Source organism: Protopterus annectens, chromosome 11.part0, assembly GCF_019279795.1.
Source record: "Protopterus annectens isolate FY-2018-M chromosome 11.part0, PAN1.0, whole genome shotgun sequence".
In the NCBI taxonomy this organism is placed as follows: Eukaryota; Metazoa; Chordata; order Ceratodontiformes; family Protopteridae; genus Protopterus; species Protopterus annectens.
The window spans coordinates 133,930,838-133,956,265 of NC_056745.1; the positions used below are offsets into that span (position 1 = coordinate 133,930,838).

At 41.2% G+C, this 25,428-nt stretch overlaps 1 protein-coding gene across 1 annotated transcript in view; it reads left to right on the forward strand.

Annotated features, from left to right (window-relative positions):
* Positions 1-267: 267 nt before the first annotated feature.
* The window catches only part of LOC122815211 (voltage-dependent L-type calcium channel subunit alpha-1C-like), a 465,608-nt gene continuing 440,447 nt past the window's right edge, over positions 268-25,428 (forward strand). The window contains exon 1 of the mRNA XM_044087519.1: positions 268-2,227. Coding sequence (XP_043943454.1) covers positions 2,179-2,227 — 49 coding nt within the window. The 5' untranslated portion in view covers positions 268-2,178. The remainder of the gene's footprint in view (positions 2,228-25,428) is intronic.

Sequence of the window (25,428 nt, forward strand, 5' to 3'; positions counted from 1 at the left end):
GACAAGGTGATCCGCTGTGACGACCCCTAACCGGGAAAAAGCCGAAAGAAGAAGAAGACTGTTATGGTTTATAATATGGTTCAGACTCGATTTGTAGTACAGTACATAGTAACACTACAGTCTCCCACTCCAGCATCTTGATGTACTGATAAGTGACCATGTATAGGAATCTTCTGGTGATAACCGTACCTTACTACAGACATAAATTAATGCACCATACAAAGATATAAAAAATAGTAGAAGACATTTAAAGGTATTATTCCCAGATTTATACTTTTATTCAATGCAAGCATTAGAGATACTGTTTTCCAGATTACTTAGTATCTCACTTCAAATAGGTAAGTACTAGGCTATCTGTCCAAGGGCATTTGTAAGCCTAGCCAGAATGTGTTGGCTTTCAACACCCCCTTAGATTAGTTCCCTGTGCCTCTGTCCAGCAGAGTCATCAGTTCCCTGCGGATTTTTACTTTCTCACAGACAACGTGAGTGCATAACACAAGAGATAACATAGGGTCCTGCTGCAGATGTGGGTTCATTTTCACTGCCAGCAGTATTGATTCAGCACTGGGCAGTATCAGACTGTGTATCCCTTTTTAGACCTATGTGGTACATGTTCATTGTTGTTAATACATGAAAAATACCAAAGATTAAAAATAAATAATATTCCTTGGCATAATTATATTAAATTCTGAGGCACGTTGTTAGTAGTTGTTACACAATGTTTTGCATCCAATGTCGTATGTATAAGCTCCTCATTTTGCTTTCTTTGAAGACGATGCCTGGAAGTCTTGAAGAAAAAAGGTGACTTCCTGTCTTTCAGCCATTAAGTATAGTTAATTAGCACAGTTTATGACTCAAACAGATCCATAGTTCTTTAAAAGAAATCAACATAGCCAGCACATTTGTAGCCATTTATGCAGCCCAGTGAAGCAAAGATAGGACACCACCATGTCAGGACATGTTAATGACTGAATTAAACTGCACAGTGCACAGCCCATATGCTGTCTCGTCAGTCTGCAGTGAGCATCAGAAATGCACTGTTACCCCAGAAAAGGAGAACAACTTTCTGAGAGCATAACCCTTTACATAAACGCCAGCCCTACCTGACTTTACTACTTAACTAGTGCCGCTAGTTGAAGTTTCAGGCTGGAATGTTGAAAATTTTCACGAATTTGTAGATTATTCTTTCATATGAAAACTGTTGCGTACTCCATACTTCACTATAGACAACGTAGTACAGCCTTAGACTTTCAGTGAAGTTTACTGGTGCATTGGTATGGTTGTTACCCACTCGCAGATTTTTCTCCACCTTCATCGGCATCAGCATGCCATCCTCATCTTTGTTGCCTCTTTTTCAGATAACTCTGCCTCCTTCTACGGGGTCTAGGCAGATTGATTGCATGCCTGTGTGAGTGTAGTGTGGTTTCTTGAGACAAGTCAAAGTGAAGAAGTCGCCAGAGAGTTTGATCTTATTTCCTCACTGAAGTAACATCTGGAAGCAGTCAGCTGGCTGAAAGGGGGTGGGGGGCTTGTCGTCCTCACCCTTCTCGCCTCTCTAACATACACGCATTTAGTCTCTCTCTCCCACTGTTTGTTGCGCTCCTTCGTTCGAAGATCTTGGCTTGGAATAAGAGTTTGTGCAGCAGTAGCATCAGTAGGAGGAGGGGCAGAGAGGTTTACAAGAAAAAAATCTGTCATTTTCTCTTCCTCGCTTCCTGGACAAAAAAGAGGCTTAACCCTCTGAGAGCTGCCCTGGATAGATTATCCTTTATTTCTTTTTTGCATCATTTTTTCTTCCTTCTTGCACTGTTTCATCACCAGCACTTCTCGTTGCTGCAGCAGTAGGTTGTGGTGCTGTGCTGGGTCTGGGAGGAGAGAGAGGGGCCCGGATGTAGGCGGCAGCAGCAGCAGGATGCGTGGCTGCCTCTGTACCGGAGGAGAGCATCTGATTCGGGGTTTGCAGCATCCTATGATGGGGATCAGGTAAAAAAAAATCGCAAAGAAAAAGAAGGATAACGCGCAGACACATACCCGATAACTGGCGAACCGAAGGAGGCAAGAAAGCAACCGGGCCATTGTCAAGTGCATTCAGCCAGCCCTTGACTTTGGAACCAAACTGCTGGATCCGTAAACCATCCTGCAGGGATCTGCACCCTGGGGTTTCCTGACTTTAGTTCGATGGTTAATGAAAACGTGATGATGTACATACCAGAGGAAAACCACCAAGGTAGGGTCTGGGATGGCTACTTTCTGGGTAGTAAACACTGCTGTCTTTGTTGTATTTCAGGTGTTTACCCTTTCTGTCCTGATCATTTAGTTTATAAAACGACGATTGCAATAACAAGGGAGTTGGGGAAATTGGCTTCTGCGTCTTTTTTTATCGCCGACCATGTTATTTATGTTGTTTTTGGGTGGGTAATTATTATTGCAGTGATCTGAGCTAAAATATGGATTATACTTGTATTGCTACTGTTAATAAAGTAGGATTCTTTTAAACCTGCATGGGTCCATAACACGAGTAAAAGAGTCGCTAAATTCTTGAATGAGGTTAGTGGAGCAGTTCTTGGATAATTAATCGAATTAGTAGTACGGGTCCAAATAATGAGATTATAGGATTATAGTAACAAGAACTGGATTAACTTCGTAGGACCGCGAGGAGTCGTCCTTCTGAGACAGTTATTAGATGTATCTAGTTGCGGGGGTGGGCTGTAATTCGTACTGTTGCTTGAATCTGATTATCAAAATCCATTGCTTGTGGTAAACTCGTGGAGGTTGCTAGTTAGCAGCGTTGCATCAAAAGTCAATGTGACAGTCAGGTTTTCGCACCACACTGTGTCTGCAGTGAAATTTAGATAAACAGGGAACTATGGAATGAATAACAAATTGTCTGGTATTTTATTTAGCCATTTCTGATAAAAACATGGTGTATGGTAAAGGAAGAAATGATTGGAGTTCAGTTAAGAAGCTAGGACCACTGTAAACTGTAGGTGAGTTAAGGTTTACTAACGACAGTGGAATCGTGTTGTCATTATAGTACCCTTTGTCGCCGTGTACTGAGAGTTCATCGAAGTGCTGTGGAAACAGGGCTAGCAGTCAGTATAGTGTGTCTGACGTGACTGTAAACTTTTGTCAGTTTAAGGCCATGAATGGGCACCGGTAAAACCCAAAATACCAGACTCCAGACAGCGACGCATTGAGCAGTATTATTCAGGGGATAATGAACAACGACCCTTAAATTAATTTATAGATAAACTTGCAAGCAGAAAAGTAAAATGTTACAGGGTACACAACTGATATTTTTGCGTGGAAAGCAAATGTAAAACAACAGAAATACAGGTTATACTTAGTTGTTTACATCAGCGATTGTGATATATTTTAGTGTGTATGTGATGAATGTTACCCCTATTTGCTTGAATGTCTTGATTCCTTTCATTTGGTGTATATTCTCACACACACACACACACACACACACACACACACACACACACAAACTCACACACGTATTTGTTTCTATATATACAGAGAGAGAGAGATAGATACGTATCACAAACTCTCGAACAGTGTGTCCTCGTGCATCCTAAATTTAAACTGTTATTTGGAATATGGGACACTTGGTCTTGAGGTGAGTTTTGGGACTTGGTATCACATGGTGCATAGAAAAGTGATTCAGATGATAAACTTTGCCGAATTCAAGAAAAGTAAAATTATGTTAATAGTCACAGAATGCAGAATTTTCCTTCAGAGTGTGTTTACTTTGATGGAGAATTCCACAATACTTAACACAATTTTAAGGCAGAAATGTAACAGTTTTAAACAGCAACACACTTTTTTTTCAATTCTGGTACAATTTACACATTCAGCAGTTGATTGTTTCTACATTAGATGACATTTTTTTTCAGCAAAACTGATACAGCTTTGCAGTCTCAGCTGTTAAAAGCATTAAAAATATACATAACTGTAATTTTGTCTAGGAAGCATGTATAGTTACGGAATATATCACATCTGCTTTTAAGTACAACTTAAGCTTTGTCTCAAAACATGCTGACATGCAGTGATATGCACCACAATCCACTACAGACACTTCTATGTCTGAAATATAACACATGGAGTAAAGCCACGGAGAGCGTATTTTTTGTTGTGGCTGCTAGCAGGAATGGTTATAACAGCCCAAAATGCTTTTAACAGAAGTCTGAAAAGCAGACAGATAGAGGTCTTCCAGATAGAGTAAAATAATACAATTTAAAGCAACACTTTTTTGCAAGGGTTTATAGTATGTCAACCAAAATAAAGGTAAAGAGTATATATTATGTACATTTCACAACAGTAGGTTTAGCTTCCAAATATGTGTCAGGAACTTTGCAATATCAGACATGTGATGGCCTGATCAATACACAGGAAGTTCTGTGAGTATCTTAGCAAGATATTGGTTCACTAGATGGAAGTGGCCCATGCACTGTAGTTTTGTTATAAACCTAAATCTGTATACTGTATTTAAACCTTCAAAGCATTAGGGATGGCACTTGGTTTCTAAGCTGTCGTTTGGTAAAATGGTACTTGAACTAAGTGTGTAAAAGACCTTGTTTGAGTTATCACTGTTAATAATATATCATGACCAGTGCAGCTGTTGAGATTTAATTGTCGGAGGATATAGACAGGATATTAACACTACTACATAGTAGGGTGCTCAGATAGGTGAATGCTTTCAAAACAGATGAATGAACACAAGAGGCCACAATTTGATGAAAAAGGAAGAAGGTTCAAAGAAGATAGAGTGGAGTATTTCTTATTTATTTATTTTTTTGCTGAAAGAGTGGTGAATGATTGGAACATCCTACCTCAAGAGGTTGTAATAGCAAAAACAGTAACAAGATTCACATATGCATGGAACAAGGAAGACGTCATGCTGGGTAAAGGAAAAAGCTGTTGGTTAATTATTATGTGGATCTTATCAAGCAGGAAAAGAAATGGGCAAACTAGATGGGTTGTGTGGTCCTTACCTGCCAGTAAAATGTAGGCTTCTGTGGATGAGCTTTTCTATCTGTACACACTACACTGGTAATGATCATAAATATTCCAGTAGTTTCCATGTAGATATAACTACAAGGAATGTTACTTGCAGGCAGAACAAAATACAACTGTGTAAGTGGCATTTGCATGCAGATATTTACAAAATGACATTTGTAGAAAGTACAAGACAAAATTTGTAGGTGCAGAGGCCCAGCCAGCCTACTATCTAGGGGAGCTGCTTCCTGCATTCCCTAAAAAAGGCATAAATGTGTATTCAGTAAGTTGAGAGAAGGGGGACATTTTCCCCTTACAAAGGATACTTACAATTGATGAAGATTTGATAAAATGTTAAAAAAACTGACATTACATATAAATGGATTTTGGCTTTGTGTTTGAATTTTTCTCCTGATATCTACAGTTAATAATGTGTCTCTTTGAACTGCTAGGTAAAATGATTTCCCATTAGAATCAGTTTATATATATTTTTCTTTTTCTTCAGAACTTTATTATTGCAGTTTTTCCATTCCTAGTAACTGCAAATGCGTAGTTTTAAGCAAAATCTTTCCCTGTGTTGTCCTTTAGTTATGTTCCATCATCTGACTACTCAGCCAAGTTTTACCAAGTTCAGCTATACAAATCCCAGCTTAAACTTTCTCTGTGATGCCCCAGAATTAGCTGCTTGCTCTTATTACTTTGTACATCCGTTTACTTTTACAATTCTGAAGCCCACAGTCTTGAAAGTCATATTCCTAAAACCATAATATCGAAAGATCAAGTCTGAAATATCAAATCCTGTATCATTATGTACCCAGGAACATGCTAATGTGAGTCCTGCAAGGGTATGGACCCGGGTCTACTTCACATGACTGAAAACTCAAATTAGTGAATTTCATTTAACTGAGACCACAATACCTAATTTTCAATGACTGACTCTCATTATACTGAAACTTAAATGCTTAATGTTAAAGTACTGAATTTTAAGCTATAGATGTGATATGTGTTTCCTTCACTTGTGACTTGTTTGTGATAAAAAAAAAGTACTACTGTAACTTAAAGTGCCAACTGTCAGAATATGGATAATAGCGTAGAAAGTAGTGGTGTAGTGTTTCTAAAGGTGGGTATGTCTCTTTAGATTTTTATGGGAAGTATCTAAAGTAATATGGTGGACGTTTCCTGCGCTCCCGGCAGTAGTGGCAGTGTGTACAGTACTGTAGGTTAAATAAAAGGTATATGCCCTTTTCCTCACTGTAGTGTGATTATGGAGTTAGTATCTATAGTTGATGGGGTATGGGGGCCATAACCCCCCCATCTAGTTTGCACATAGACTTGTATTTTACCCAACAAAATGTCCTGCTCTAACTAATATCCTTTACCCTTACATACCCAACAGAACTCTCAGATCTGAACACCAGAATTTAATTGCTATCCACAAACCTAAACATCCTGCTGGCCAACTTCTCCTCTCTTACTCACTAGGCAAAAAACGGAATTCCCTTCCTTCCACTGTAAGAACCATACCAAACTTGGAAAACTTTAAAACCCAGCTTTTCAAACACCTGTCCACTAAATGGAAATGCACTTGCCTTCACCCTACCTAATCCATGCTAAGTTTATGCCCCCGGGGGGGTTCTCTGTCTGGTTCCTAAGCTCTCTATAACTCTCATAGTTATTTTCCTATGAGTCTATCTAAGCTCTCTACAACTCCTATAACTACTCTCTCTCTAAGCTCTCGACAACTCCTATAGCTACTCTCACACGACTCAACTTTATGAATATTGTAAATAGCTTCCTACTTTAAATATGTGTATGTAAAGTATATCCACATTTACTTAAATGTTTGTATGTAAACTGTTTCCGCACCTAATACATAAGCGTGTTTGCTCATTTGAAACTGTATAACCCTTAACTTCACTCACAATGAATTTTGTTAACTATGCATGATATTGAATGTGCTTATTTGTAACAGTTCTATATAATGTTATCTTTTATATTTTAGTAGCACTTGTATCTGAACTGTATAATGCATCTTGGAGCTTTTCTCCCCGAGCCTCCAATGAAAATGGGTCATTTCGGCCCAGAGGACTACCCCGGTAATCACACTGGAAATAAAATGAAATAAAATAAATAAAATAATATCATCCAGTTTCTGTTAAGAGGGTCAGTAAGTAGTTTTTAAGTTTTGGAAAGAGTTAGTCGTTGGTGTGTCTATGGCTTAATATTTAGTATTTTGACATTCAGCATTGTAAGATTTCAGTATAATGAGACTCAGTCAAATGAGTTTTCAGTATTTTGAAAATTAGGTATTGTGGTTTCAGTTAAATGAAATTCAGTATTTTGAGTTTTCAGTCATGTGAAGCAGATCCATTGGACCCAGAAATGAGTGATAAACCGTATCCTGCAGGAGGTAAAATGTAGGAGTTTTGTATTGTTGGTCTTCAGCATTTTGGTCTTTCAGTTTTATGGTCTCAGGATTATGAGTTTCAAGATTGTGAGTTTCAGGACTCTTATAGTAAACCTTGCTCATCCCAGCAGAACTTCCCCATCTGATAAGTCACAAGAAATGCTCTACTGCTCTTTGAATTACAAGAAACATCCCAGAGATAGTCTGTGACACCCCCCTCTCCATTAAATGCTATATTCTCTGCCCATAATTCTTCCATGTGATTTTGCAGAAGTGTCTGCCCTGTTTCTATGATTCCCCAAATCATAATTACTGGAACTGTGTAAAAAAAACACCAGTAACTTCCTAGAACTGACACTGGCTTTTCCTTTGATTTTCCATCCTAGTCCATTTAGCTATGTAATTCTTACTAATTCCAACACTGATGTTCCAGAAGTAGCTATGTGCTTCTTTGCTCTTACAGTTCTGTAAATTCTGGATTAGTAAAAGTAATTTGTAGCAATAACTTCCCCTTTGATATCTAGAAACAAAAACTGTTAGATGCATATACATTTTTGGAGGCTAAAATTGCACAGTTCTTAACTGCACATTACTCTTACCATTGCCTTCTGTGTGTTAGTAAAAGCACACATATCCTGTAAGGCTAGCTGATATGTATTTTCATTGTTCATTAATGTATTGCCTTGCCTTTTAGGTCCACAAGCATTTATCTTTTGCAGTTCTCTGATTTTTAGGGCCTACTTCTGGCTCATGTTCCTTCTTTATAGTCTACAAAATGTGTGGTTTTCTGTCTGCCCAACATGCTATGATATGGGTTTCTTATTCAGATGTTGTTATAATTGGTTCTGCAGCGCATGTGCCTTCAGTTGCACAGAAATGTTGCAGCAGCATGTTCAGTAATGTTCTGCATATGTCAGTGTTGCACAAATGGACGTAGTATTTGCATGGCTGTTGGTAGCAGTTGGCTTATTTAATATGCTTACTGCTGCCCAGTTTATGCAGTATGTAAAATAATCAGGGGTTTTCTATATTGATTTATCTTTAAAACATAATTGTTTCATTTTTTCCTGCCATTTAGTCTGCCTATGTCTGTCAGTCTAGTTTTACACAGAGTTTATTGTTAGTCATGTTTTGCTACTTTGTTGTTTGCTTTTTGAAGCAAGGTCATGAAAATGTACGCTTTTGGTCTAGTCCACCTCCAATAAGTATTAATTAAATGAATAAATAGGTGGGGTTATCAACAAGATGAAAACTGTTGTCTACTGAGTTAGTGGGTAAAGTGGTACTGGTCCTCAAAAGACTTTGTGCAAATCATGTGACTAACTGACTTTCACTATAGCAGAAAACATTTTCAATTATGCCTGAATCCTCATTAAGCCCAAGAGCAGTGACTTCTTACTACTGGATTACTCCTTGCCCATTGCTGCCCACGTGTGCCCTTTCTTTTCACAATTAATTGCTAGATGAAGCCAATTTTAGGCAAGTTCCACAAGATGCATATTTTATGACCTTTGTTCTTTCCTTTTATTTTTGCCCAGTTGATGCTGATTTAATTAGATTAATGGCTGGTTCAAGTGTCCTATCCTAGCCAGGACCATTTTACATTTTAACCTCATTTTCATTTCAACTGCTTGTGTTAACCCCAATACTTCTTTAGACATGCTTTTGCTTAGTTTATTCCCTTCTGTTCTCTGTGTCATAACCATTTCCTGCTTCTTTCCATGCCTCTTCAAGTTTCCCTGCTAGTTCCTGATCCATTTTTTTTGCCTATTGCTGTTCCCCTTGCAAACTTATCTGTTGTTGTTGTTGTTTTATGAATAACCTGAATTTTCCCTGGATTTTTGTTTGTCTTGTTTCTGCAGTAAACTTCATGTCTCATCTCATTTCTCTGTTTTCAAATCTGTCCTTTGACATTAATTATCTCTTGCTTATTATAAATAAAATATTTACAGAGTTTTGAGTTCTATTTGATGTCATATATTTTTATTTTTAATGGAAAAGTTTAGTTACTGATTTTAACTAAGCTTCCCGTAAATGTGAATTGCCGTCCTTTTCTGTTTTATTTTTTCACTGATGAAAGTATGGGTCTACTACAAGTGCTCAAGTCCCAAGCACTCGAACACTTCTGTCTCAAAGTCAGGGATTGTAGCATCTAGTGTCTCAGTTAGGCTGCTGCTCCTGCTCGAACTCGAATATGAGTTCAGGAAAGCCTCTGCTGCAGCTCACTTGAACATATTATTCGAGTTTGAATGAGGTAAGTGCAACAGGTTTAAAGCACTGGGGCCCAGTTTAGCAAGTCCTGTAATACCGAGACTGAATGATAGAAAAAAACAGATTTGCTAATTAAGTCTGAGATGGCCGTTTCTTACAATATTCCCTTTTCTCCAAGGTATGGTGATCTTGGAATTATTATTTGTAAGTTGTGGAGTTAAAAGAGAAGAGCAATGTGTTCTATATTAGCTCTTCTGCATTTTCAGTATTTTTTTTTTCACATGTTGGCACTTAGTGTTTCAGGTGTTAGCATTTCAATAAAGAGCTGGTGAGAGAGTGGGAGAGGGTGGTAATGCAGATTAGGGCACTGGTCATGAAGGAAGTTTTAAATTTAGGGAGAAGGAGGGGGATTTTAGGATTAGGGAGTGGAAAGGAAGTTTAGGGTAAGGGAGTAGGAAGGAAGTTTTAGGGTTAGCATTAGGGTTCTAATAGGGCTATGTAGTTTTATAGGGTAGGGTGTTGGGAGAGCTAAGCAGTTACAGGAGATTAAGTTAATGGGCGTTCGAGCGTTTGCCTTTTCAACCGAGTGGCAATAAGTAAATGTGTCGTGAACAAGTAGCACACAAGCATTTTTATTAGGTCCTAAAATTATTCCTTCCGCTGAAGCATCATTTTAGAGTTGGTATAGAGCTTATAAAGTGCCTTTTTATATACAATGCCTTTATATTGCAGTTTCTTGTTATGGAGTTGCTCATGTTAATCTTTATGTATGAGTCGCAGCAAAAAAAAGTCTAATCTTGCATTTTAGCTGGCACTTTATTAACAACATATATATATATATATATATATATATATATATATATATATATATATTTATATCTATCTGTCTATATATATATATATATATATATATATATTAACGTGTTGTAAAAATGTTTTCTTAAGACTAGTGGTTTTATTCATGTACAAAAGAAAAATTAAATAAGTACAAAATGCATGTTAGAAAAAAAACTTTCCTGTGCAGTAGTAGTAAATGATGTTGTAATACACTTTTTATTGTGAGGGGTCTGTAGTGCTGAACTGTATATAATGTCTTGGAAAACTAGATTTGAATTGTACCGGTGTATTAAGTTTGAGTAGGTATCTAAATTTCCTTGTGCTAAGAAGTCCTTGAAATTAACCTTGGTTACTAAACCTTTTTGTGGTCAAAAATAGTAAAATTACAATTAAAACATGTATTGCAGTTTTTCTTTCCACACTTTATTTCTGATTTATTATTTTTTCCTTTTTCAGTACCATTTTTGCCCATTCTGACAATGTTCTCAACTGTTTCTTCTGTTTCTGTGGCCACTCCTTTTATCTTCCAGAATGGCTATCTGCCTTTTTCCTACCAGTTACATTTTAAGTTAGCTCCATGTGTCTACATGTCTTTTTTAAGTCACTGTCTTTCCATCTCTGACAACTGGTCAGCTTTTTCCCATTTATTTCCTTCCTCATGGGTTCCCATACATTCATGAAGAAGACTGAATGAAGCAGTAGCATTGAGAATGCACAAAACACGTTGGACTTCTCAGTATTGAAGCCAGGTGATGGACAAACATTATGTATTTAAGTTCTTTTCTGTGACTGGTCTTTGTTTATTTCTCAATTTCATAGTCAGATGAAAGGAAATAAATGTTTGCTTCCTCTCTGTTTCTTCCTCATTGTCACATCTGAAGGCAAATCGTACAGAAAAAAAAGAACAGAGACAGACAAAACAAGATGGAAAACAAAGGGGAAAATTCTCAGTTGCTGAGCTTAAATTGGAAATAGGGCATTACTTAGTGGCTTTCGCATTTGATATGGCTGCATAATAATATTTTGAGATTAGAAAATTTTACCTAGTCATCATATAATGCAGGACGTAACATGGAATGAAAAAAAAAATCAAGAATGAAACATGTTCTAAGAAACATGTTCTTTTTCTATAGATGGGCTAATGTTCACTATTTATATTTTATAGGTTATAAACACATATGTGTTGAATTTACTACTTACTGCTTTGCACACAATGGCAGTAATTCTTACTGTGGCTTTGTTTCTTAAGTATGAGACAATACTGTGAGTCTCGGTACTTTGAAAATTAAACTGTGATTAATAAAAATAATAGTAAATTTTGCAACGTACTGTTAACACCTTTTAAATATTTTTGCAGAAGTTAGTTGTTGCCCTTGTTCCTTGGAGAAAGAGGAATGCTTCTTTCCACACAAGGTTCAGACAAAACTGTGCAAACTAACACTTGCCTGAAATATAAAATAAAACTTTTGTTTGTTTTTTGCATCCCCTTTTCCTGCTGACCATCAGCCCCAGTAACTTATGAATCCATTTGTTCCTTATGATGGGTGAGAGCCATCAGTAGCCCATTTGTTCCCCCATAAGGTGAGAGCATAATCATGGGGCAATCATTCAGGCAGACATAAGGGTCTTCCTCCTGGCCCCACGAGCTCCTAACACCCCTTGGCAACTGCTGAGGGACACAAGCAGTTCCAGTCTATGGGGGAGGAACACACAAGATTCCCTGCATGACTGTTCCCTAACCAATGATCTGAAGAAGGGACTTCATTTGTCAGCAACCTGTGGGTCTTGGATCCGATATCGGATCCGAGCCGGCAACTTGTTTCATAGCTAATGGATCCGAGCTCCTAGCTTCTCCCCTCACTCATAATCCCCTGCCAACCCTCCATGACCTCAGATCTAGTTTGCCACGCTTGTGGATGGCTGGATTTTTGAGCTCTTAGCGAGTATTGTCAGTTAAGTGTATTTTTCTTCAACTTTCTACTATCGTTAACTTTAAAAAGTGTGTAAGAGTCAGGTTCCCTGTATTTTATACTTTTTTATATAGTTTTTTCCGTCCCTTCGCTGGTCGTTAGTGAGTGTGTGTGTTTGTGTTTTGGGGCCTGTGTGTTTGTGTAGTACTTGTTTTTTTCTTCAAGTATGGCTGAGGCCCCAAAAGCCATTTTTTAAAAATGTACCGAGTGTGGCCATAAACTCTCCCCGGCTGATGGCCACACTCGGTGCGTTCGGTGCCTTGGGGTTGAACACCTCTCCTCAGGCTGTACCATTTGTGCAGCATTCAACCCCAGGGCACTGAAAGAGCGGAGGTCGAAGCTGGTCCTGGTGGGACTTTTGCCCCCAGACTCGGCTCCGGCCTTCGCTCCTCCCATGGCACTACCACAGGCTGTGGTCATTGCCACTCCTGCCCCCCTTCCTTCGGCCGGGACTCAAACTCCCGCTAAAACGCCGGAGGACAGGGAGGCTAGGAGGGAGAAACGGAGGGAGAAGCACCACAAGCGGCGGGCCGAGGCCTCCGCTTCGGCCCCGCCAGCTAAGCGGGCTTCTCCCTCCACAGTTTCTAGGTCTCCTCCTCCTCGGCTCCAATCTCCTTGTTTCTCCCCAGGACCCGAGGAGGAGGAGGCCCGATCTCCATCGAGGTCATCGAGGCAGCATTCCAGGCCTGCCTTGGTGGCCTCATCGAGATCAACTTTCAGTATGTCAGATGAAGACTTGGACCAGATGATGCGAAGGTTCATCCAGGCCCAGCTGCAGATGGGAGTGCTCTTGCCCCCCCCTTCGGGGGGGGAGCTCGACACCCTTTTTTGCTTCAATTGCTCCTTCTCCGACCCGCTACCCGGGTTCGGAGTGTTCGGAGCCGGGCAGCGTCGGAGCCGGGGGTGGGTCGGCGCCGACAGTACTTGGTACTTTGGATCCGACCCTGCCCTCGAGTCTGTCGGATCCAACCTCTTGGAGCCGTGGGCTGAGCTTCGGATCCGAGGGATTCAGTGTGCCTTCGGCTCCGTCCAGGTCGGAGCACACTGGTCCTTCGGATCCGATGGTCTCGGCACCGGCTCCGATCCCTTCATTGGATCCGAGTGGGAGTTGGCTCTCAGAGCCCAGGGAGAGCGGTTCTCCCTCGGCCTTCGATGTAGTGGAGAGGGCTGTGTCGAGAGCATCTGAACCCCCGTCCCTTGTCTCGGCTCCACCCTGCACTCCCTCTCTGCTGGGCCAGGCTTCCATCACCCGGCCACAGGGACAGCCTGCTTCGATGTCCCAGGTTGTTCCATTGGAACAATGTTGCTGGCGAGACCTCCTCGGACAGCCCCCCCGAGGAAGTGCCTCGCAAGCACAAGTGCAAGAGGAGGCACGTAGACTCCCCTGAGTCCTTAACTGAGGACACGGACTTGGATGAAGGGGAAGGCTCCCTAAGATCACCCCCTGAGGATGTCTCCTTTGGAGACATCATGGAAATGCTTAGGATCAGAGGTGGGTGGTCTGCCCCCAAGGCTTCCTCCGACGAGTCCGTGTTTCTGGAGGCATTCGAAGCAGGCCTGTCTACCTCTTGGGTGTCCCCCCTGGCCGACCCCCTGGTGGACCTTATTACCACCAGGGCGTGGAAGGACCCGGGCACCGTGGAGCCAGTCCCAAAACACCCGGACAGGATACTGAGCCGCCCCACAGACCGGTCACACTGGAGCAGGGGTCCCCCCGTAGATGCCATGTTGACGGCGGCAGCCACGAAGAGGGAACTAGCTCAGGAGAGCCCCTCAGTCCATCCACCGAGCAAGGAGTCCCGCTCGATGGATCGCTTAGGGAAGCGAGTTTTTATTTCAGCGACCTTTTCGGTAAGGTCTTTGAACTATATGGCACACGTCATCAGGATGCAGCGGGATCTTATCAAAGAATACGCTGCCCCCCCGAGTCCATGTCGGCGGAGGACAAACAGTTGTACTCCACCCGAATGGCCACTCTGAGATCTATTTCAAATACCTCTATGTGGCTATTGTCCCACGCCACCGAGGGAGCCGCTAGAGCTAGCGGAGCAGGCCTAGTCATGAGACTTCAGGCCTTGATCCGGTATTGTGACTTTGCTGAGCCTTTTAAAGCGTCCTTTGCGAACGCCCCTTTTGATGGTTCTGCCCTGTTTGGCAAAACAGTTTGCGAGACACTAGTCCAGAGCGAGAAGGACAGGAAGACGTTGTCTGCCATCAGAGTCCGCTTCTCTGTTCCCCAGCGGTCCTTTTTGAAGAACCAAAAGGGTCAGAAGAAGATGTGGTTCCGTAAATCGCAACACTCCCAACCTGCTACGGACAACCAGTCCTTCTGTGGCAGAGGAGGACAGGGAGGACGCCGTCCCAGGGGCAGAGGGGCTCCGAGGAACTTTGGGTCCAGAGAACCTTTCTCTGACCGGCCCACGCAGCAGCCCCGAAGGGTTGCCCATCTGCTCCACTCTGGAGGCAGTCTTGGGCGCTTCTCGGAGCACCTAGCAGCATGGGAGCCCATCACGACAGACCGCTGGGTGCTTTGAATTATATCCAGAGGGTACAAAATTCCAATACTTCATGTCCCCAAATTCAAGAACCTCCCCAATGTACCACCCGATCAGAGGGAGGCTGCAGCTGCAGAGATTCAGCAGCTGCTAGAAAAAAGAGCCATCCAGCCCGTCCCCCAAGACCAGCTCGGATTAGGGTTCTACTCCAGGTTCTTTTTGGTGCCATAAAAGACGGGGGACTCGAGACCAGTTCTAGACCTGTCCCATTTGAACCTGTCGGTAACCAAGGAAAAATTCCGAATGGTCACTCTTCAGTCTATTCTCCCCCTTCTAAGGGAGAACAATTGGATGTGCTCTATAGACCTCAAGGATGAGTACTACCACATTCTAATGGACAGATGATCCAGGAGGTTTCTCCGCTTCCGGCTGGGAGCCAGTCACTACTAGTTTAGGGTCCTTCCCTTTGGCCTCACCACAGCCCCCAAGGTGTTCACCAAGGTGTTAGCAGTGATAGCAGCCCACCTGAGACTCCAGGGAATGCAGGTCTTCCCGTACCTGGAAGACTGGCTCCTGACCGCCCCAACAAGGCATCTACTTTGCTCAGCCAGAGATTTCTTTCTCCGCCTAGCCCCCCAATTAGGCATCACCATCAATGCCGACAAATCTTTTCTGGCCCCGACACAAGTCATAGAATTTATAGGAGCCAGAATAGACACCAGAGATCTACGTGCCTTCCTGACGTCGGAACGACTACGGAATTTGCAACTTCATGTGCGGGCCATCCTCCAGTCAGAAGCACCACCGGCGGAATTGGTCCTGAGGGCGCTGGGCTCCATGGCGGCAGCGATAACGCTCCTTCCATGCGCCTGTCTGAACATGAGGGTACTGCAGTGGACCCTTCTAGTACAATGGTCCTTTTTGTCCTTTCCTCTCCATCACCCCATCGCTATCAGCAATGCTTGCAGGAGGGCCCTATTATGGTGGCTTCATGCTCCGGATCTCCATACGGGCCGACCCTTCTGCATCTCTCCCCCTCTCGCCACGGTGACCACGGACGCCTCCCGCCTTGGGTGGGGGGGCATTATTCAGGCAGGACCGTCCAAGGCACGTGGAACGATGCAGAGACCTCCCTGCATATCAACATTCTGGAGATGAGAGCGGTGCTGTACGCGTTGCAAGCACTTCAGAATCTCCTCCCTGTAGGAACTATTGCAATTCAGTCGGACAACATGTCTGTTGTCTGGTGCATCAACAAACAGTGGGGAACCAGGTCTTACCCTCTATGCCGTGAAGCCATGAGAGTGTGGGAATGGGCGATTTCCACCAACTGCTTTCTGATTGCAATGCACATTCCAGGGCGGGCCAACATCCTAGCGGACAAACTCAGCCGCACCCTTCTTACCCCTTACGAGTGGTCTCTCAACCCACTAGTAGCGAAGCAAATATTCGTAATATGGGGGCAACCCTGCTGCGATCTTTTTGCCTCTCCCTCAAACACCAAATGCGACAATTTCTTCACTCTGATTCCCCCTCCAGGGGAAACTCCAAGAGACGCTCTGGTGCATGCTTGGCCGCCCGGTCTACTTTATGCCTATCCTCCTCTACCCCTGATGCTACAGCTCTTACAGAAAGCCTCGCGGTTGGGGAGCAGGATGATCCTCATTGCCCCATTCTGGCCTCGGCAAATTTGGTTCCCTTACCTGTGGTCTCACCTAGTGAATCCCCCCTGGATTCTGGATCCCAGTCCGGATCTAATCTCCCATCCATTGGGCTTGCCGACCCCAAATCTGGACAGTCTGAAGCTGACAGCTTGGTTGCTCCAGTTCCACTCCTAGTTAGGACTCCCGGTATCTCTTCACCAGTCAAAGCCATCCTCGTGGCAGCGCATAAACCTTCCACCAGGAAAGTGTACCGCAGTAAATGGAAACGTTTCTCCGTCTGGGCGGAGCATCATAATCTAGATCGCTTTACGTCTCCCCTTCCATCCATACTAGACTTCCTAACCGGACTTTTTCAGGAAGGCGCTAGTTGCTCAACTGTCAAAGTACAATTGGCTGCCATCTCCCATTACCATGTGGGTCATGACACAGGGCCCTTGATGTCGGCCAAATTGTGTAAAACCTTTCTCAAGGGCACCTTTTTGCTCAGACCCCCTATAAAAGAAGCCGTACCCCCTTGTGATCTTTCACTAGTTCTTCAAGCCCTGACTGCTCCACCATTTGAACCTGCCGCTTCAGTGGATCTCAAATACTTGTCCTGGAAAACAGTATTCCTTGTAGCCATTACTTCAGCGAAAAGAGTTTTGGAGCTTCAAGCCCTCTCTGTGAAACCTCCTTACTTGATTTTTCATCCGGACAGAGTGTACCTCAGGACCAATCCCTCCTTCCTTCCCAAAATAGCATCAGAAACCAATATAAATCAATCCATAAATATACCGGTCTTCTTTCCTAAATATCAGAATAAAGGAGAGTACAAGCTGCATTCATTAGATGTTCATAGGCAGCTGCATTTTTATACTCATAGAACTGCTGGTCACAGGCAATCCGACCAGCTGTTCATTTCCTTTGCCAAATTTAATTTGGGGAAAGCAGTATCAAAAATCTCCTTGCCACGCTGGATTTCCCAATGTATTCTTTTAGGGTACCAAGCTTCTGGGAGACCCGCACCTGAAGGAGTTCGCGCACATTCCACTCGTTCCATCTCTACTTCTGCGGCCTTCAAATCTAGAGTTCTGTTGGATGATATTTGTTCGGCAGCCACTTGGGCCTCATCTCATACCTTTATTAACCACTACAAACTGGACGTAATTTCTAGAGGGAGAGCATCCTTTGGCTCTGCGGTGCTCCGCAATATCCTTCCATGATGGCCATCCAAGATTCAGGTAGCTGGGGACTCTGTCCCACAGGTTGCTGACAAATGAAGTCCCTACTTCAGATTTAAAAGTTATGTACTCACCATAACGTTCCATCTGAGTAGGTGGCTTCATTTGTCTGCAACCATCCCCCCTCCTTCCCCCTGGCCTTCAAAATGGATCTATGTGAGTTGTTTTATTGGAATACCCTTTTTGGGTATCTATAGAGGGGCAAACTTGATCTGAGGTCATGGAGGGTTGGCAGGGGATTATGGGTGAGGGGAGGAGCTAGGAGCTCGGATCCATTAGCTATGAAACAAGTTGCCGGCTCGGATCCGATATCGGATCCAAGACCCACAGGTTGCAGACAAATGAAGCCACCTACTCAGATGGAACGTTATGGTGAGTACATAACTTCTAATTGCTGCTGTGTGGTAGTGGTTTACCTTTACATGTGCGTATTGCACACGGGCGACCGTCTAATGTTCGAAAGACAGTTTTCAAGTTCTGAAAACTTTGAACAGAAGACGGTTTGAATGTGCAATGAGCGAATGCACAGTGAGAGTCGCTTATTGCACATTCAACATTTAGGGGCAGAGCGCACTATAGTGGGGAGTTGGAAATGGGTCCATTCCCCGCTGTAGTGCGATCTCGGAGTTAGAATAATAAAGAAGGTGGGGCGTGGGGGGTGCAGAAGGCTTGCCCCTCTGCATTACACGGCATATACCTTTGTTGTCGACATTCATGTTCGAAAAACAGCGAATTAGCTGTTCGATTTGCTGCTTTTCGAACATTAGAAACTGTTGCTTTTTCCAGTTTCGTTTTTACGATGAGAAGATATGACCACTTGCACAAGTGTGATTCGAGGTTTTTAAGATAAACCTTGGTAGCACATCCCTGTGGCCCAGAGTTTGCAGACTGTATCACCAAGAGCTTTTACTGGGTATTGCCCAAATGGTATGCCGTGCCACTCCACTGGGATGAGTGAACTTGTATACAGCTCACTCCCATCTTACTAGTTATTCCCCTTCACTGGTATCTTAGAGGCATAGTTTTCATCAAAAACTTTATTTATTGTTTCCTTTTGTTATAAAAATATGCCTGATAACTTCTTTATTTAATTGTAATGACTGTAAGGTTTTGATAATTTGATATTTTAATGTAAAACAATTCTCTTTATTAAAGAAGCCATTGTTTCACCTGGGGCCAGCATTAGTTGGACCTATTTGGCTGAATAGGGGCCCATTACCTCAGGGGGCCCTGCACTAAGCTCTGACAGAGTCATTATGCCTTACGTGACCCAGAAATTTGCCTAAGAGACACTACAGCAAAGTATTTTTCTAGTTTTGCTCCCAAAGGAGTTACAAGTCACGTTAGTGGAGAGAACATTTTACATCATGCATTGCATTAGTGTCTAGTTTAGGATCATTAGTAACCACAGCGTCATACCTCTTGTATGATTCACAGTGTTAGTTGCTCATATACCTCTAGTAAGTTGCTGTTGCTGAGTGCTCAGCATAGTTTATTTTTTACCTAAAACTGGTTGAATTGCTATAACGTAATATAATATAATGTAATATAGTATAATGGTTTACAGAGAAAATAATATAAGAAGAGTATATTGTTTACAGTGTGTACAATTTTTTGTCATGGAATGTGAAAGGGAGTAAGGTGTGAGTCAAATGAAGGGAAGAAGGGAAAGGAGGATGACAGAAAATAGAAAAAAAAGTGTAAGGAGGTAGAGACAATGAGAAGTATCTAGCTGTCTCCCACCCAGGATATACAGGTGCAGACAGTGTTCCAGGAGTTTGGAAACATGCTTACTGGTAAGCCAGAGTGCAGCCATATGCTGAAGCACCTGGCAGGCACAGTGCTCAAGTGGCCCATCAGCAGGGCTAGATCCAACACAAGGCTACCTAGGCTGCTGCTTAGTGCTTGGTACTGGCTAGGAGAGGGAGAGGCGGGTCTATATTATGACATTGAAAACCCATATCATCGAACACCACAACACCAACACACATAGCCTGAACCGCAAATATGTCAAACCCTCTAAACCACGAAAGTTCAAATCTCAAATCGTCATAGTCGGCCAACACCACCGCGCGCTACATACTACATACCCAAACATAATAAATAAAACACATACATACACTAACCAAACTCTGCTTCTAACTCTACACTAAATGTTACATACATTACTTTCTATGCACTTACCTTAACCCGTACCCTAACCCTAAGGTCCGTAACTATTGCACACTTACCTTACGGAGCTATACCGCAGATGGGCCAACCATGACACTTCGACATTTCGTGGTTTTGAACATTCGCCATTACCATAGTTCGTGCTATACATGTCAGTGTTGTGGCGTTTGCTGAAACACGATTTTGATCTCGTAATATATACCCGGAGAGGCCCATAAACACTGCTACAAAGAAAAAAAAAACAAACCTGTCCCACTCCCACCCAGTTACCCTTCCCACTCCCATCCAGTTACCCCTCAGCTGTTCTGCCTTAACATGACATGTGAGAAGCTTAGTCTGAAGAAATCTCAAAGTCTTTCTCTGTGTGCTGTACATTTGAGCCAATGAGAAAGAGACTTCAAGACTTCCTGTAGGTCGGAAGAGCAAGCATGGGTACTTTTTTGCAGCATGTCATTTCAAATTCCATCCCATTACAGCTGAAACGTCTAACCAGGGCTGTCCAACAGGTGACCCTAGGTCCACAATCTGGCCACCGAGACATTTTATCTGGCCTTCGGTATGTCCTATAACAAACTGTTTTGAATGGACAGATGAATGTTGGAGATGGTAATGTGCCCACCCCCAAATCTTGCCAAGCATGGAAAGTAGCCCCTTAACTGCACAGTAAGTGACCCCTGAGCAAAAAAGGTTGAACAACCCTCCATTTCAAATCTGTTAGGATCGCCATTACAGCTGAGACTTTTTTTTGAGCGAATGTGCTAGGATCTCATTTCATGCTATCTTTACTGCCAACAAGTTGAAATTCATTATGGATACATGGACTTGGTACATTTTGTTTAGTGTGTGTGTGTGTGTGTGTGTGTGTGTGTGTGTGTGCACAAATCTGCATGCAGGAGGATGACAGGTTGGCAAGAGAGAAGCTAAGACTCTTGACGGCTGTCTTGGGTGGCACCATGCCAGAATTTCAGCCATTTTTTCTTATGGTGTCTGACTGTCATATTTAGATGGAAGAAAAAGGTAAGGAAAGTAAAAATGTGAGAGTAGGTATAAGCAGGGTGTTAGCAGAGGAATGCACTTCAAGGATTCTATAAGCAGTGTTGAGATAGAGGAAAGTATGTATGATGAATACTTAAAACCAATCTAAAACATACTCCTCAGATTAAAGTTGTATAGCTTTGACATTCTTTTAGCTATTTTAGACATGAACACTTTAGAATCATGATTTAAAATTGAAATGTACCTATAGGGTCTGATGGGTCTTTGCCATCTTTAGGTATTACAGCCACCACAGCTTTTTTTCCAGTGTGTTAGTGCTTCCCCTCCTTTTAAAATACTGTTATACAAAACCTTCCAGATCTTTTATCACTTTCTTCCCTCCTCACTTCCAGACTTCCACAGGAATGCCATCAATTCCTGGGACTTTACTGCAGATTGATTATACATTGCTGTTTTATCTCACCTCTTCCATTCTGAACTGTTAATTGTTTAGCCTCATCTGCCTGTAACCTTGGCATACCTATGTCTTCTGTAATTAATTCCATTTGTGTTTTTCTTAATTTTCACATTCCTCTGCTTTACACAAATTTCCATAAAACTGCCAGAATATCTCTAATATCTGTACAGGATCTATGATTAGTATTCTTGTTAAAGTTTCCCTTCTTGGTCCCCTGATACATCCTCACTGTTGTAAATTGAGTTTCGGTCCCCACCCATATATAATATTCACTGATGAAAGCTGATTATTTCTCTCAAAATTTCCTTACGATTCATAATAGCTGTTTTAGGTAGAATATAAATACATGCCAGTGTAATCTTCCACCCTTGCCAGTAGCCCCTTATTACCACAAATCTCCCATTGCTATATTTTTTCCTCTTCTGTCACTATTGGAGCTCCTCTAGCAACTAGTATAAGTACTCCCCTTTTCCTGTGCCCCTGATATTATGCTGAATATCCATCCTGAAATCCTTTCTTTATCAAATTCACATGCTAACTTCTTTCCAAATGTATCTGCTGTAGCATTGTTATTTGCACTCTGGATTTTGTATATTAAATATATAAGTACATGCCATTGTAATCCTCATCTCTTGCCAGTAACCCCTTACTACCACAAATCTCCCATTACTATAATTTTTCCTCTTTTGTCACTATTGGAGCTCCTCTAGCAACTAGTATAAGTACTCCCCTTTTCCTCTGTCCCTGATATTATGCTGAAAATCCATCCTGAAATCCTTTCTTTATCAAATTTGCATGCTGACTGCTTTCCAAATGTATTTCCTGTCGCATTGATATTTGCCCTCTGCATTTCGTAATATAATTCAATATTCTTACTTTTTTCTATATCTGTGAGGCCATTCACATTCCAAAATAATATGTTTAGTGTAGCCCTTATGATAAGAAGATATTACTTCTATCTATTAATATATGACAGTTTTTTAAATGTCTATTTCCAGCTTTTGTGTTACATGTACCCACTGATTTTTGACAGGTTGATCCTTTATATAGTTGTTGCTTGTCATCACTGTTTGAGCCTTTGTCACATTTTACAAGAGTTTTTTCTTTTAATGAAAACTCTCCAAAAAACACCTCTCAAAACACCCCATAACATATTAACGTAAAACAAGCACACAAAACTATGTACAGCTTCAAGTAATGATGTTTAATCCTCCTTATAGGAATAGTTGTCCCAAATTGACAGTTGGACCCAGAAGCATTAACTAACCTAAAATTAAGGTTATCCATGTTAAAGTGCATGTTACAGCCTGTGCTCCTACTTACATTAACTGCTGTCCTTTCTTGTCTTATTCTTATTCTCCTCCCAGATGTGAAAAGCAGTTTAGATGCTGTGAGAAAACATTAACTTTTAGCCTTAAGAAAAAGTGTATTGGCTATCTTTAAATAAAACTAAATTATACATTGTTCTAGTAAATACAGTAATGTTGTAATTACAAAAAAAGCTGCTATCTTATTCACTTCCAATAATTTCAAACTTTTTTTTACTGAACTGCTCAGTAAGCAATGTCTAGACCTCTCAGTTTTTTTCCTTAACCTTTAGTCAGCTTATTTTTACTGAAACATAAGAATGAAAAGAACTTCTTGACTAACACTGAATATTTACTTGCTAAAGGAAAACTATTCATTACATTGTGGTCTCTCATTTAAAAAAAAACAGTTGCCTAAACAAAAAAAACTGTCATTAAATTAAGCCAAGGGGATTAATTAAGGCTTTCACCTGTGCAAAAGTAAAAGAAAACATTTTAACTTCATATAGTAATCAGTGCCCTCTTACACCCACCCTCATCCACACAGCTCACGATTACAGTCTATTAACTTAAAATTGCTTTTGTTCAGCCTTTCTTCACTTTTTACATTTTAATGCCTGCATTTCTTAAAACTAAAATAGAAAAAAGTACTTGTTTACTTTAGTATCTATCACATGTTACAATCACTGAAAATGCTTTACCATATAACATGCACTTTATATCATGAAATGTTTTGTACAAATACTGTTAATAATAAAACTGTTGCATTTATAGTTACTTTCTCTTTTTTCCTTTTAGTGTTCTTCGAAACTTTAATGACATAAAGTAGGGTATATGCCTGTTAGTCCCCCAAGTTTAATAAAGATAACAAAAATCCAATATTTCTCAGCTTCTTTTTCTTGTAAAGCCATATTTCACAAATGTGATTGATGCATTATATAGTTTCACACTCAACAATTTCAGTGCTGCTGGTCTTCTTCCTGTTCATTTACATCTCCCAGCCCCAGACTAAGGTACTTCCTATTCTTCTAGTCAACTACTAAGCTTTTTTCTGTCTCTCAAGTATTTGCCTTTGAACACTGGAAAATATTTTGCTGGCAAAGTCTCTCTATGAGGTTTATTATCAGAAGAATGAGAAGCAGAGCCCCTTCTGTTTGGTGGCTTACTTTTAGTGGACAAACGTTTGTATTTCCTTCTTGGCTTGTTCTGCATCAAAAATGACATTAATCCTCCAGGAAAAATATTCTGTACACAGCTGGATACAGCAGGTTGAATCTCACACCTGCCTATCAAAATTTCCTGATTGCTGGGATAAAATTGCTTCTTTACTGCTTGGTGTGCATTCAATAATCATTTTCCACAAACACTCTGCTGTCGCCATTGTTTAATATTTTACCCTAATGTGGCAGTTCTTACAGGATCAACTCTTCCTGATGGTATGATTGCATCTTTACTAATACAGGTCTTGGCTGCTTTCTCATGGCCAGGTTTGGAGCATACACATGATGTGCCCTTTCAATCAACAAATCCTGCTGTGGAGTACTAGTAAAGTTACTTATCTATGATATCATAAAAATTAATGCAGTCTGTTCTTTCCCGTTTCTCAGGTTCAGCAGAAAATCCCATTGTGCTGTGTCCTCTAATATTACTATTTTTGAAACAGCTCTTCTCGAGCAGTCTCATACTCAGCCAGTCTTTTCTTAATTTCATCTTCTGATTTCTGCTGTTTTATTAGTTCATCTGAATAGCTGTTTAAAGTTTCTTTTTTTCAGAATTTTTTATTTGAGTTGATATACTCCTTCAGTGTTTCATTTATTTTAAATCAGGTCTGACTTATTGTTTCCTCTAAATTACTGGAAACCATGACTTTTACCAAATCTGGAGTTTAAACTGCTTTTTGTTGAACAGCTGTAGGATTCCTACCATTCATTGTTTTCTCTTCACCTTTTCTAGTTGATTTTCTGTCATGCTATCTTTAACTTTCTTCATTGTTGGCATCCAGGCAGTGTACTTACTAGCAAGTATCTGAATTTTACTAAAACAGGCAGACTATCAGTTTCTTTTTTCATGCTGGGAGAGCTGAAATCAAGCTGTTGATCAGTGTGTAACCATCTTGGAAAGCCTATCATGGGAAGGTTTTGAGGTAAAATTCTCTTTGCCTACATCAGAATGGCTTTGATTTGGACAATTAGAAAGTAAAGATTAAAAGCTAGTTAATTGGAGAAGGAGTAATGGTATGCATTTAGGATCATTCTGTTGTAGGAGGTACTGGTAAGGACACTTAAACTGTAGTAGATAATCTTAGTTATAGTTATGTATATGAAAATGTTTAATGTTCACTATGGTATATTGTGATATAACATTGTATTGTAATATAGTATATATTATAGTAGTATAAAGATTCAAAGATTGAAAAGATTCAAAGTAAACTTTATTGTCATTTAGGACCACACACGTGTAGCCTAAATGAAATTTTGCGCATCAGCTCCTTCTAGAATTTACAAACAGAAAGTAAAACAACACATACAAGTAAATAATAAACACAACTAGCACATACAATCCTACTCCCAGTACCCATACAAAAGAGCAGAAAAATTCCAACACTGGAATACAGAATCAGTATACCATCCCCTAAGTTATAATAACTGCCCCATTTAAATAAAAGACACACTGCAGATTGCACATTGCCTA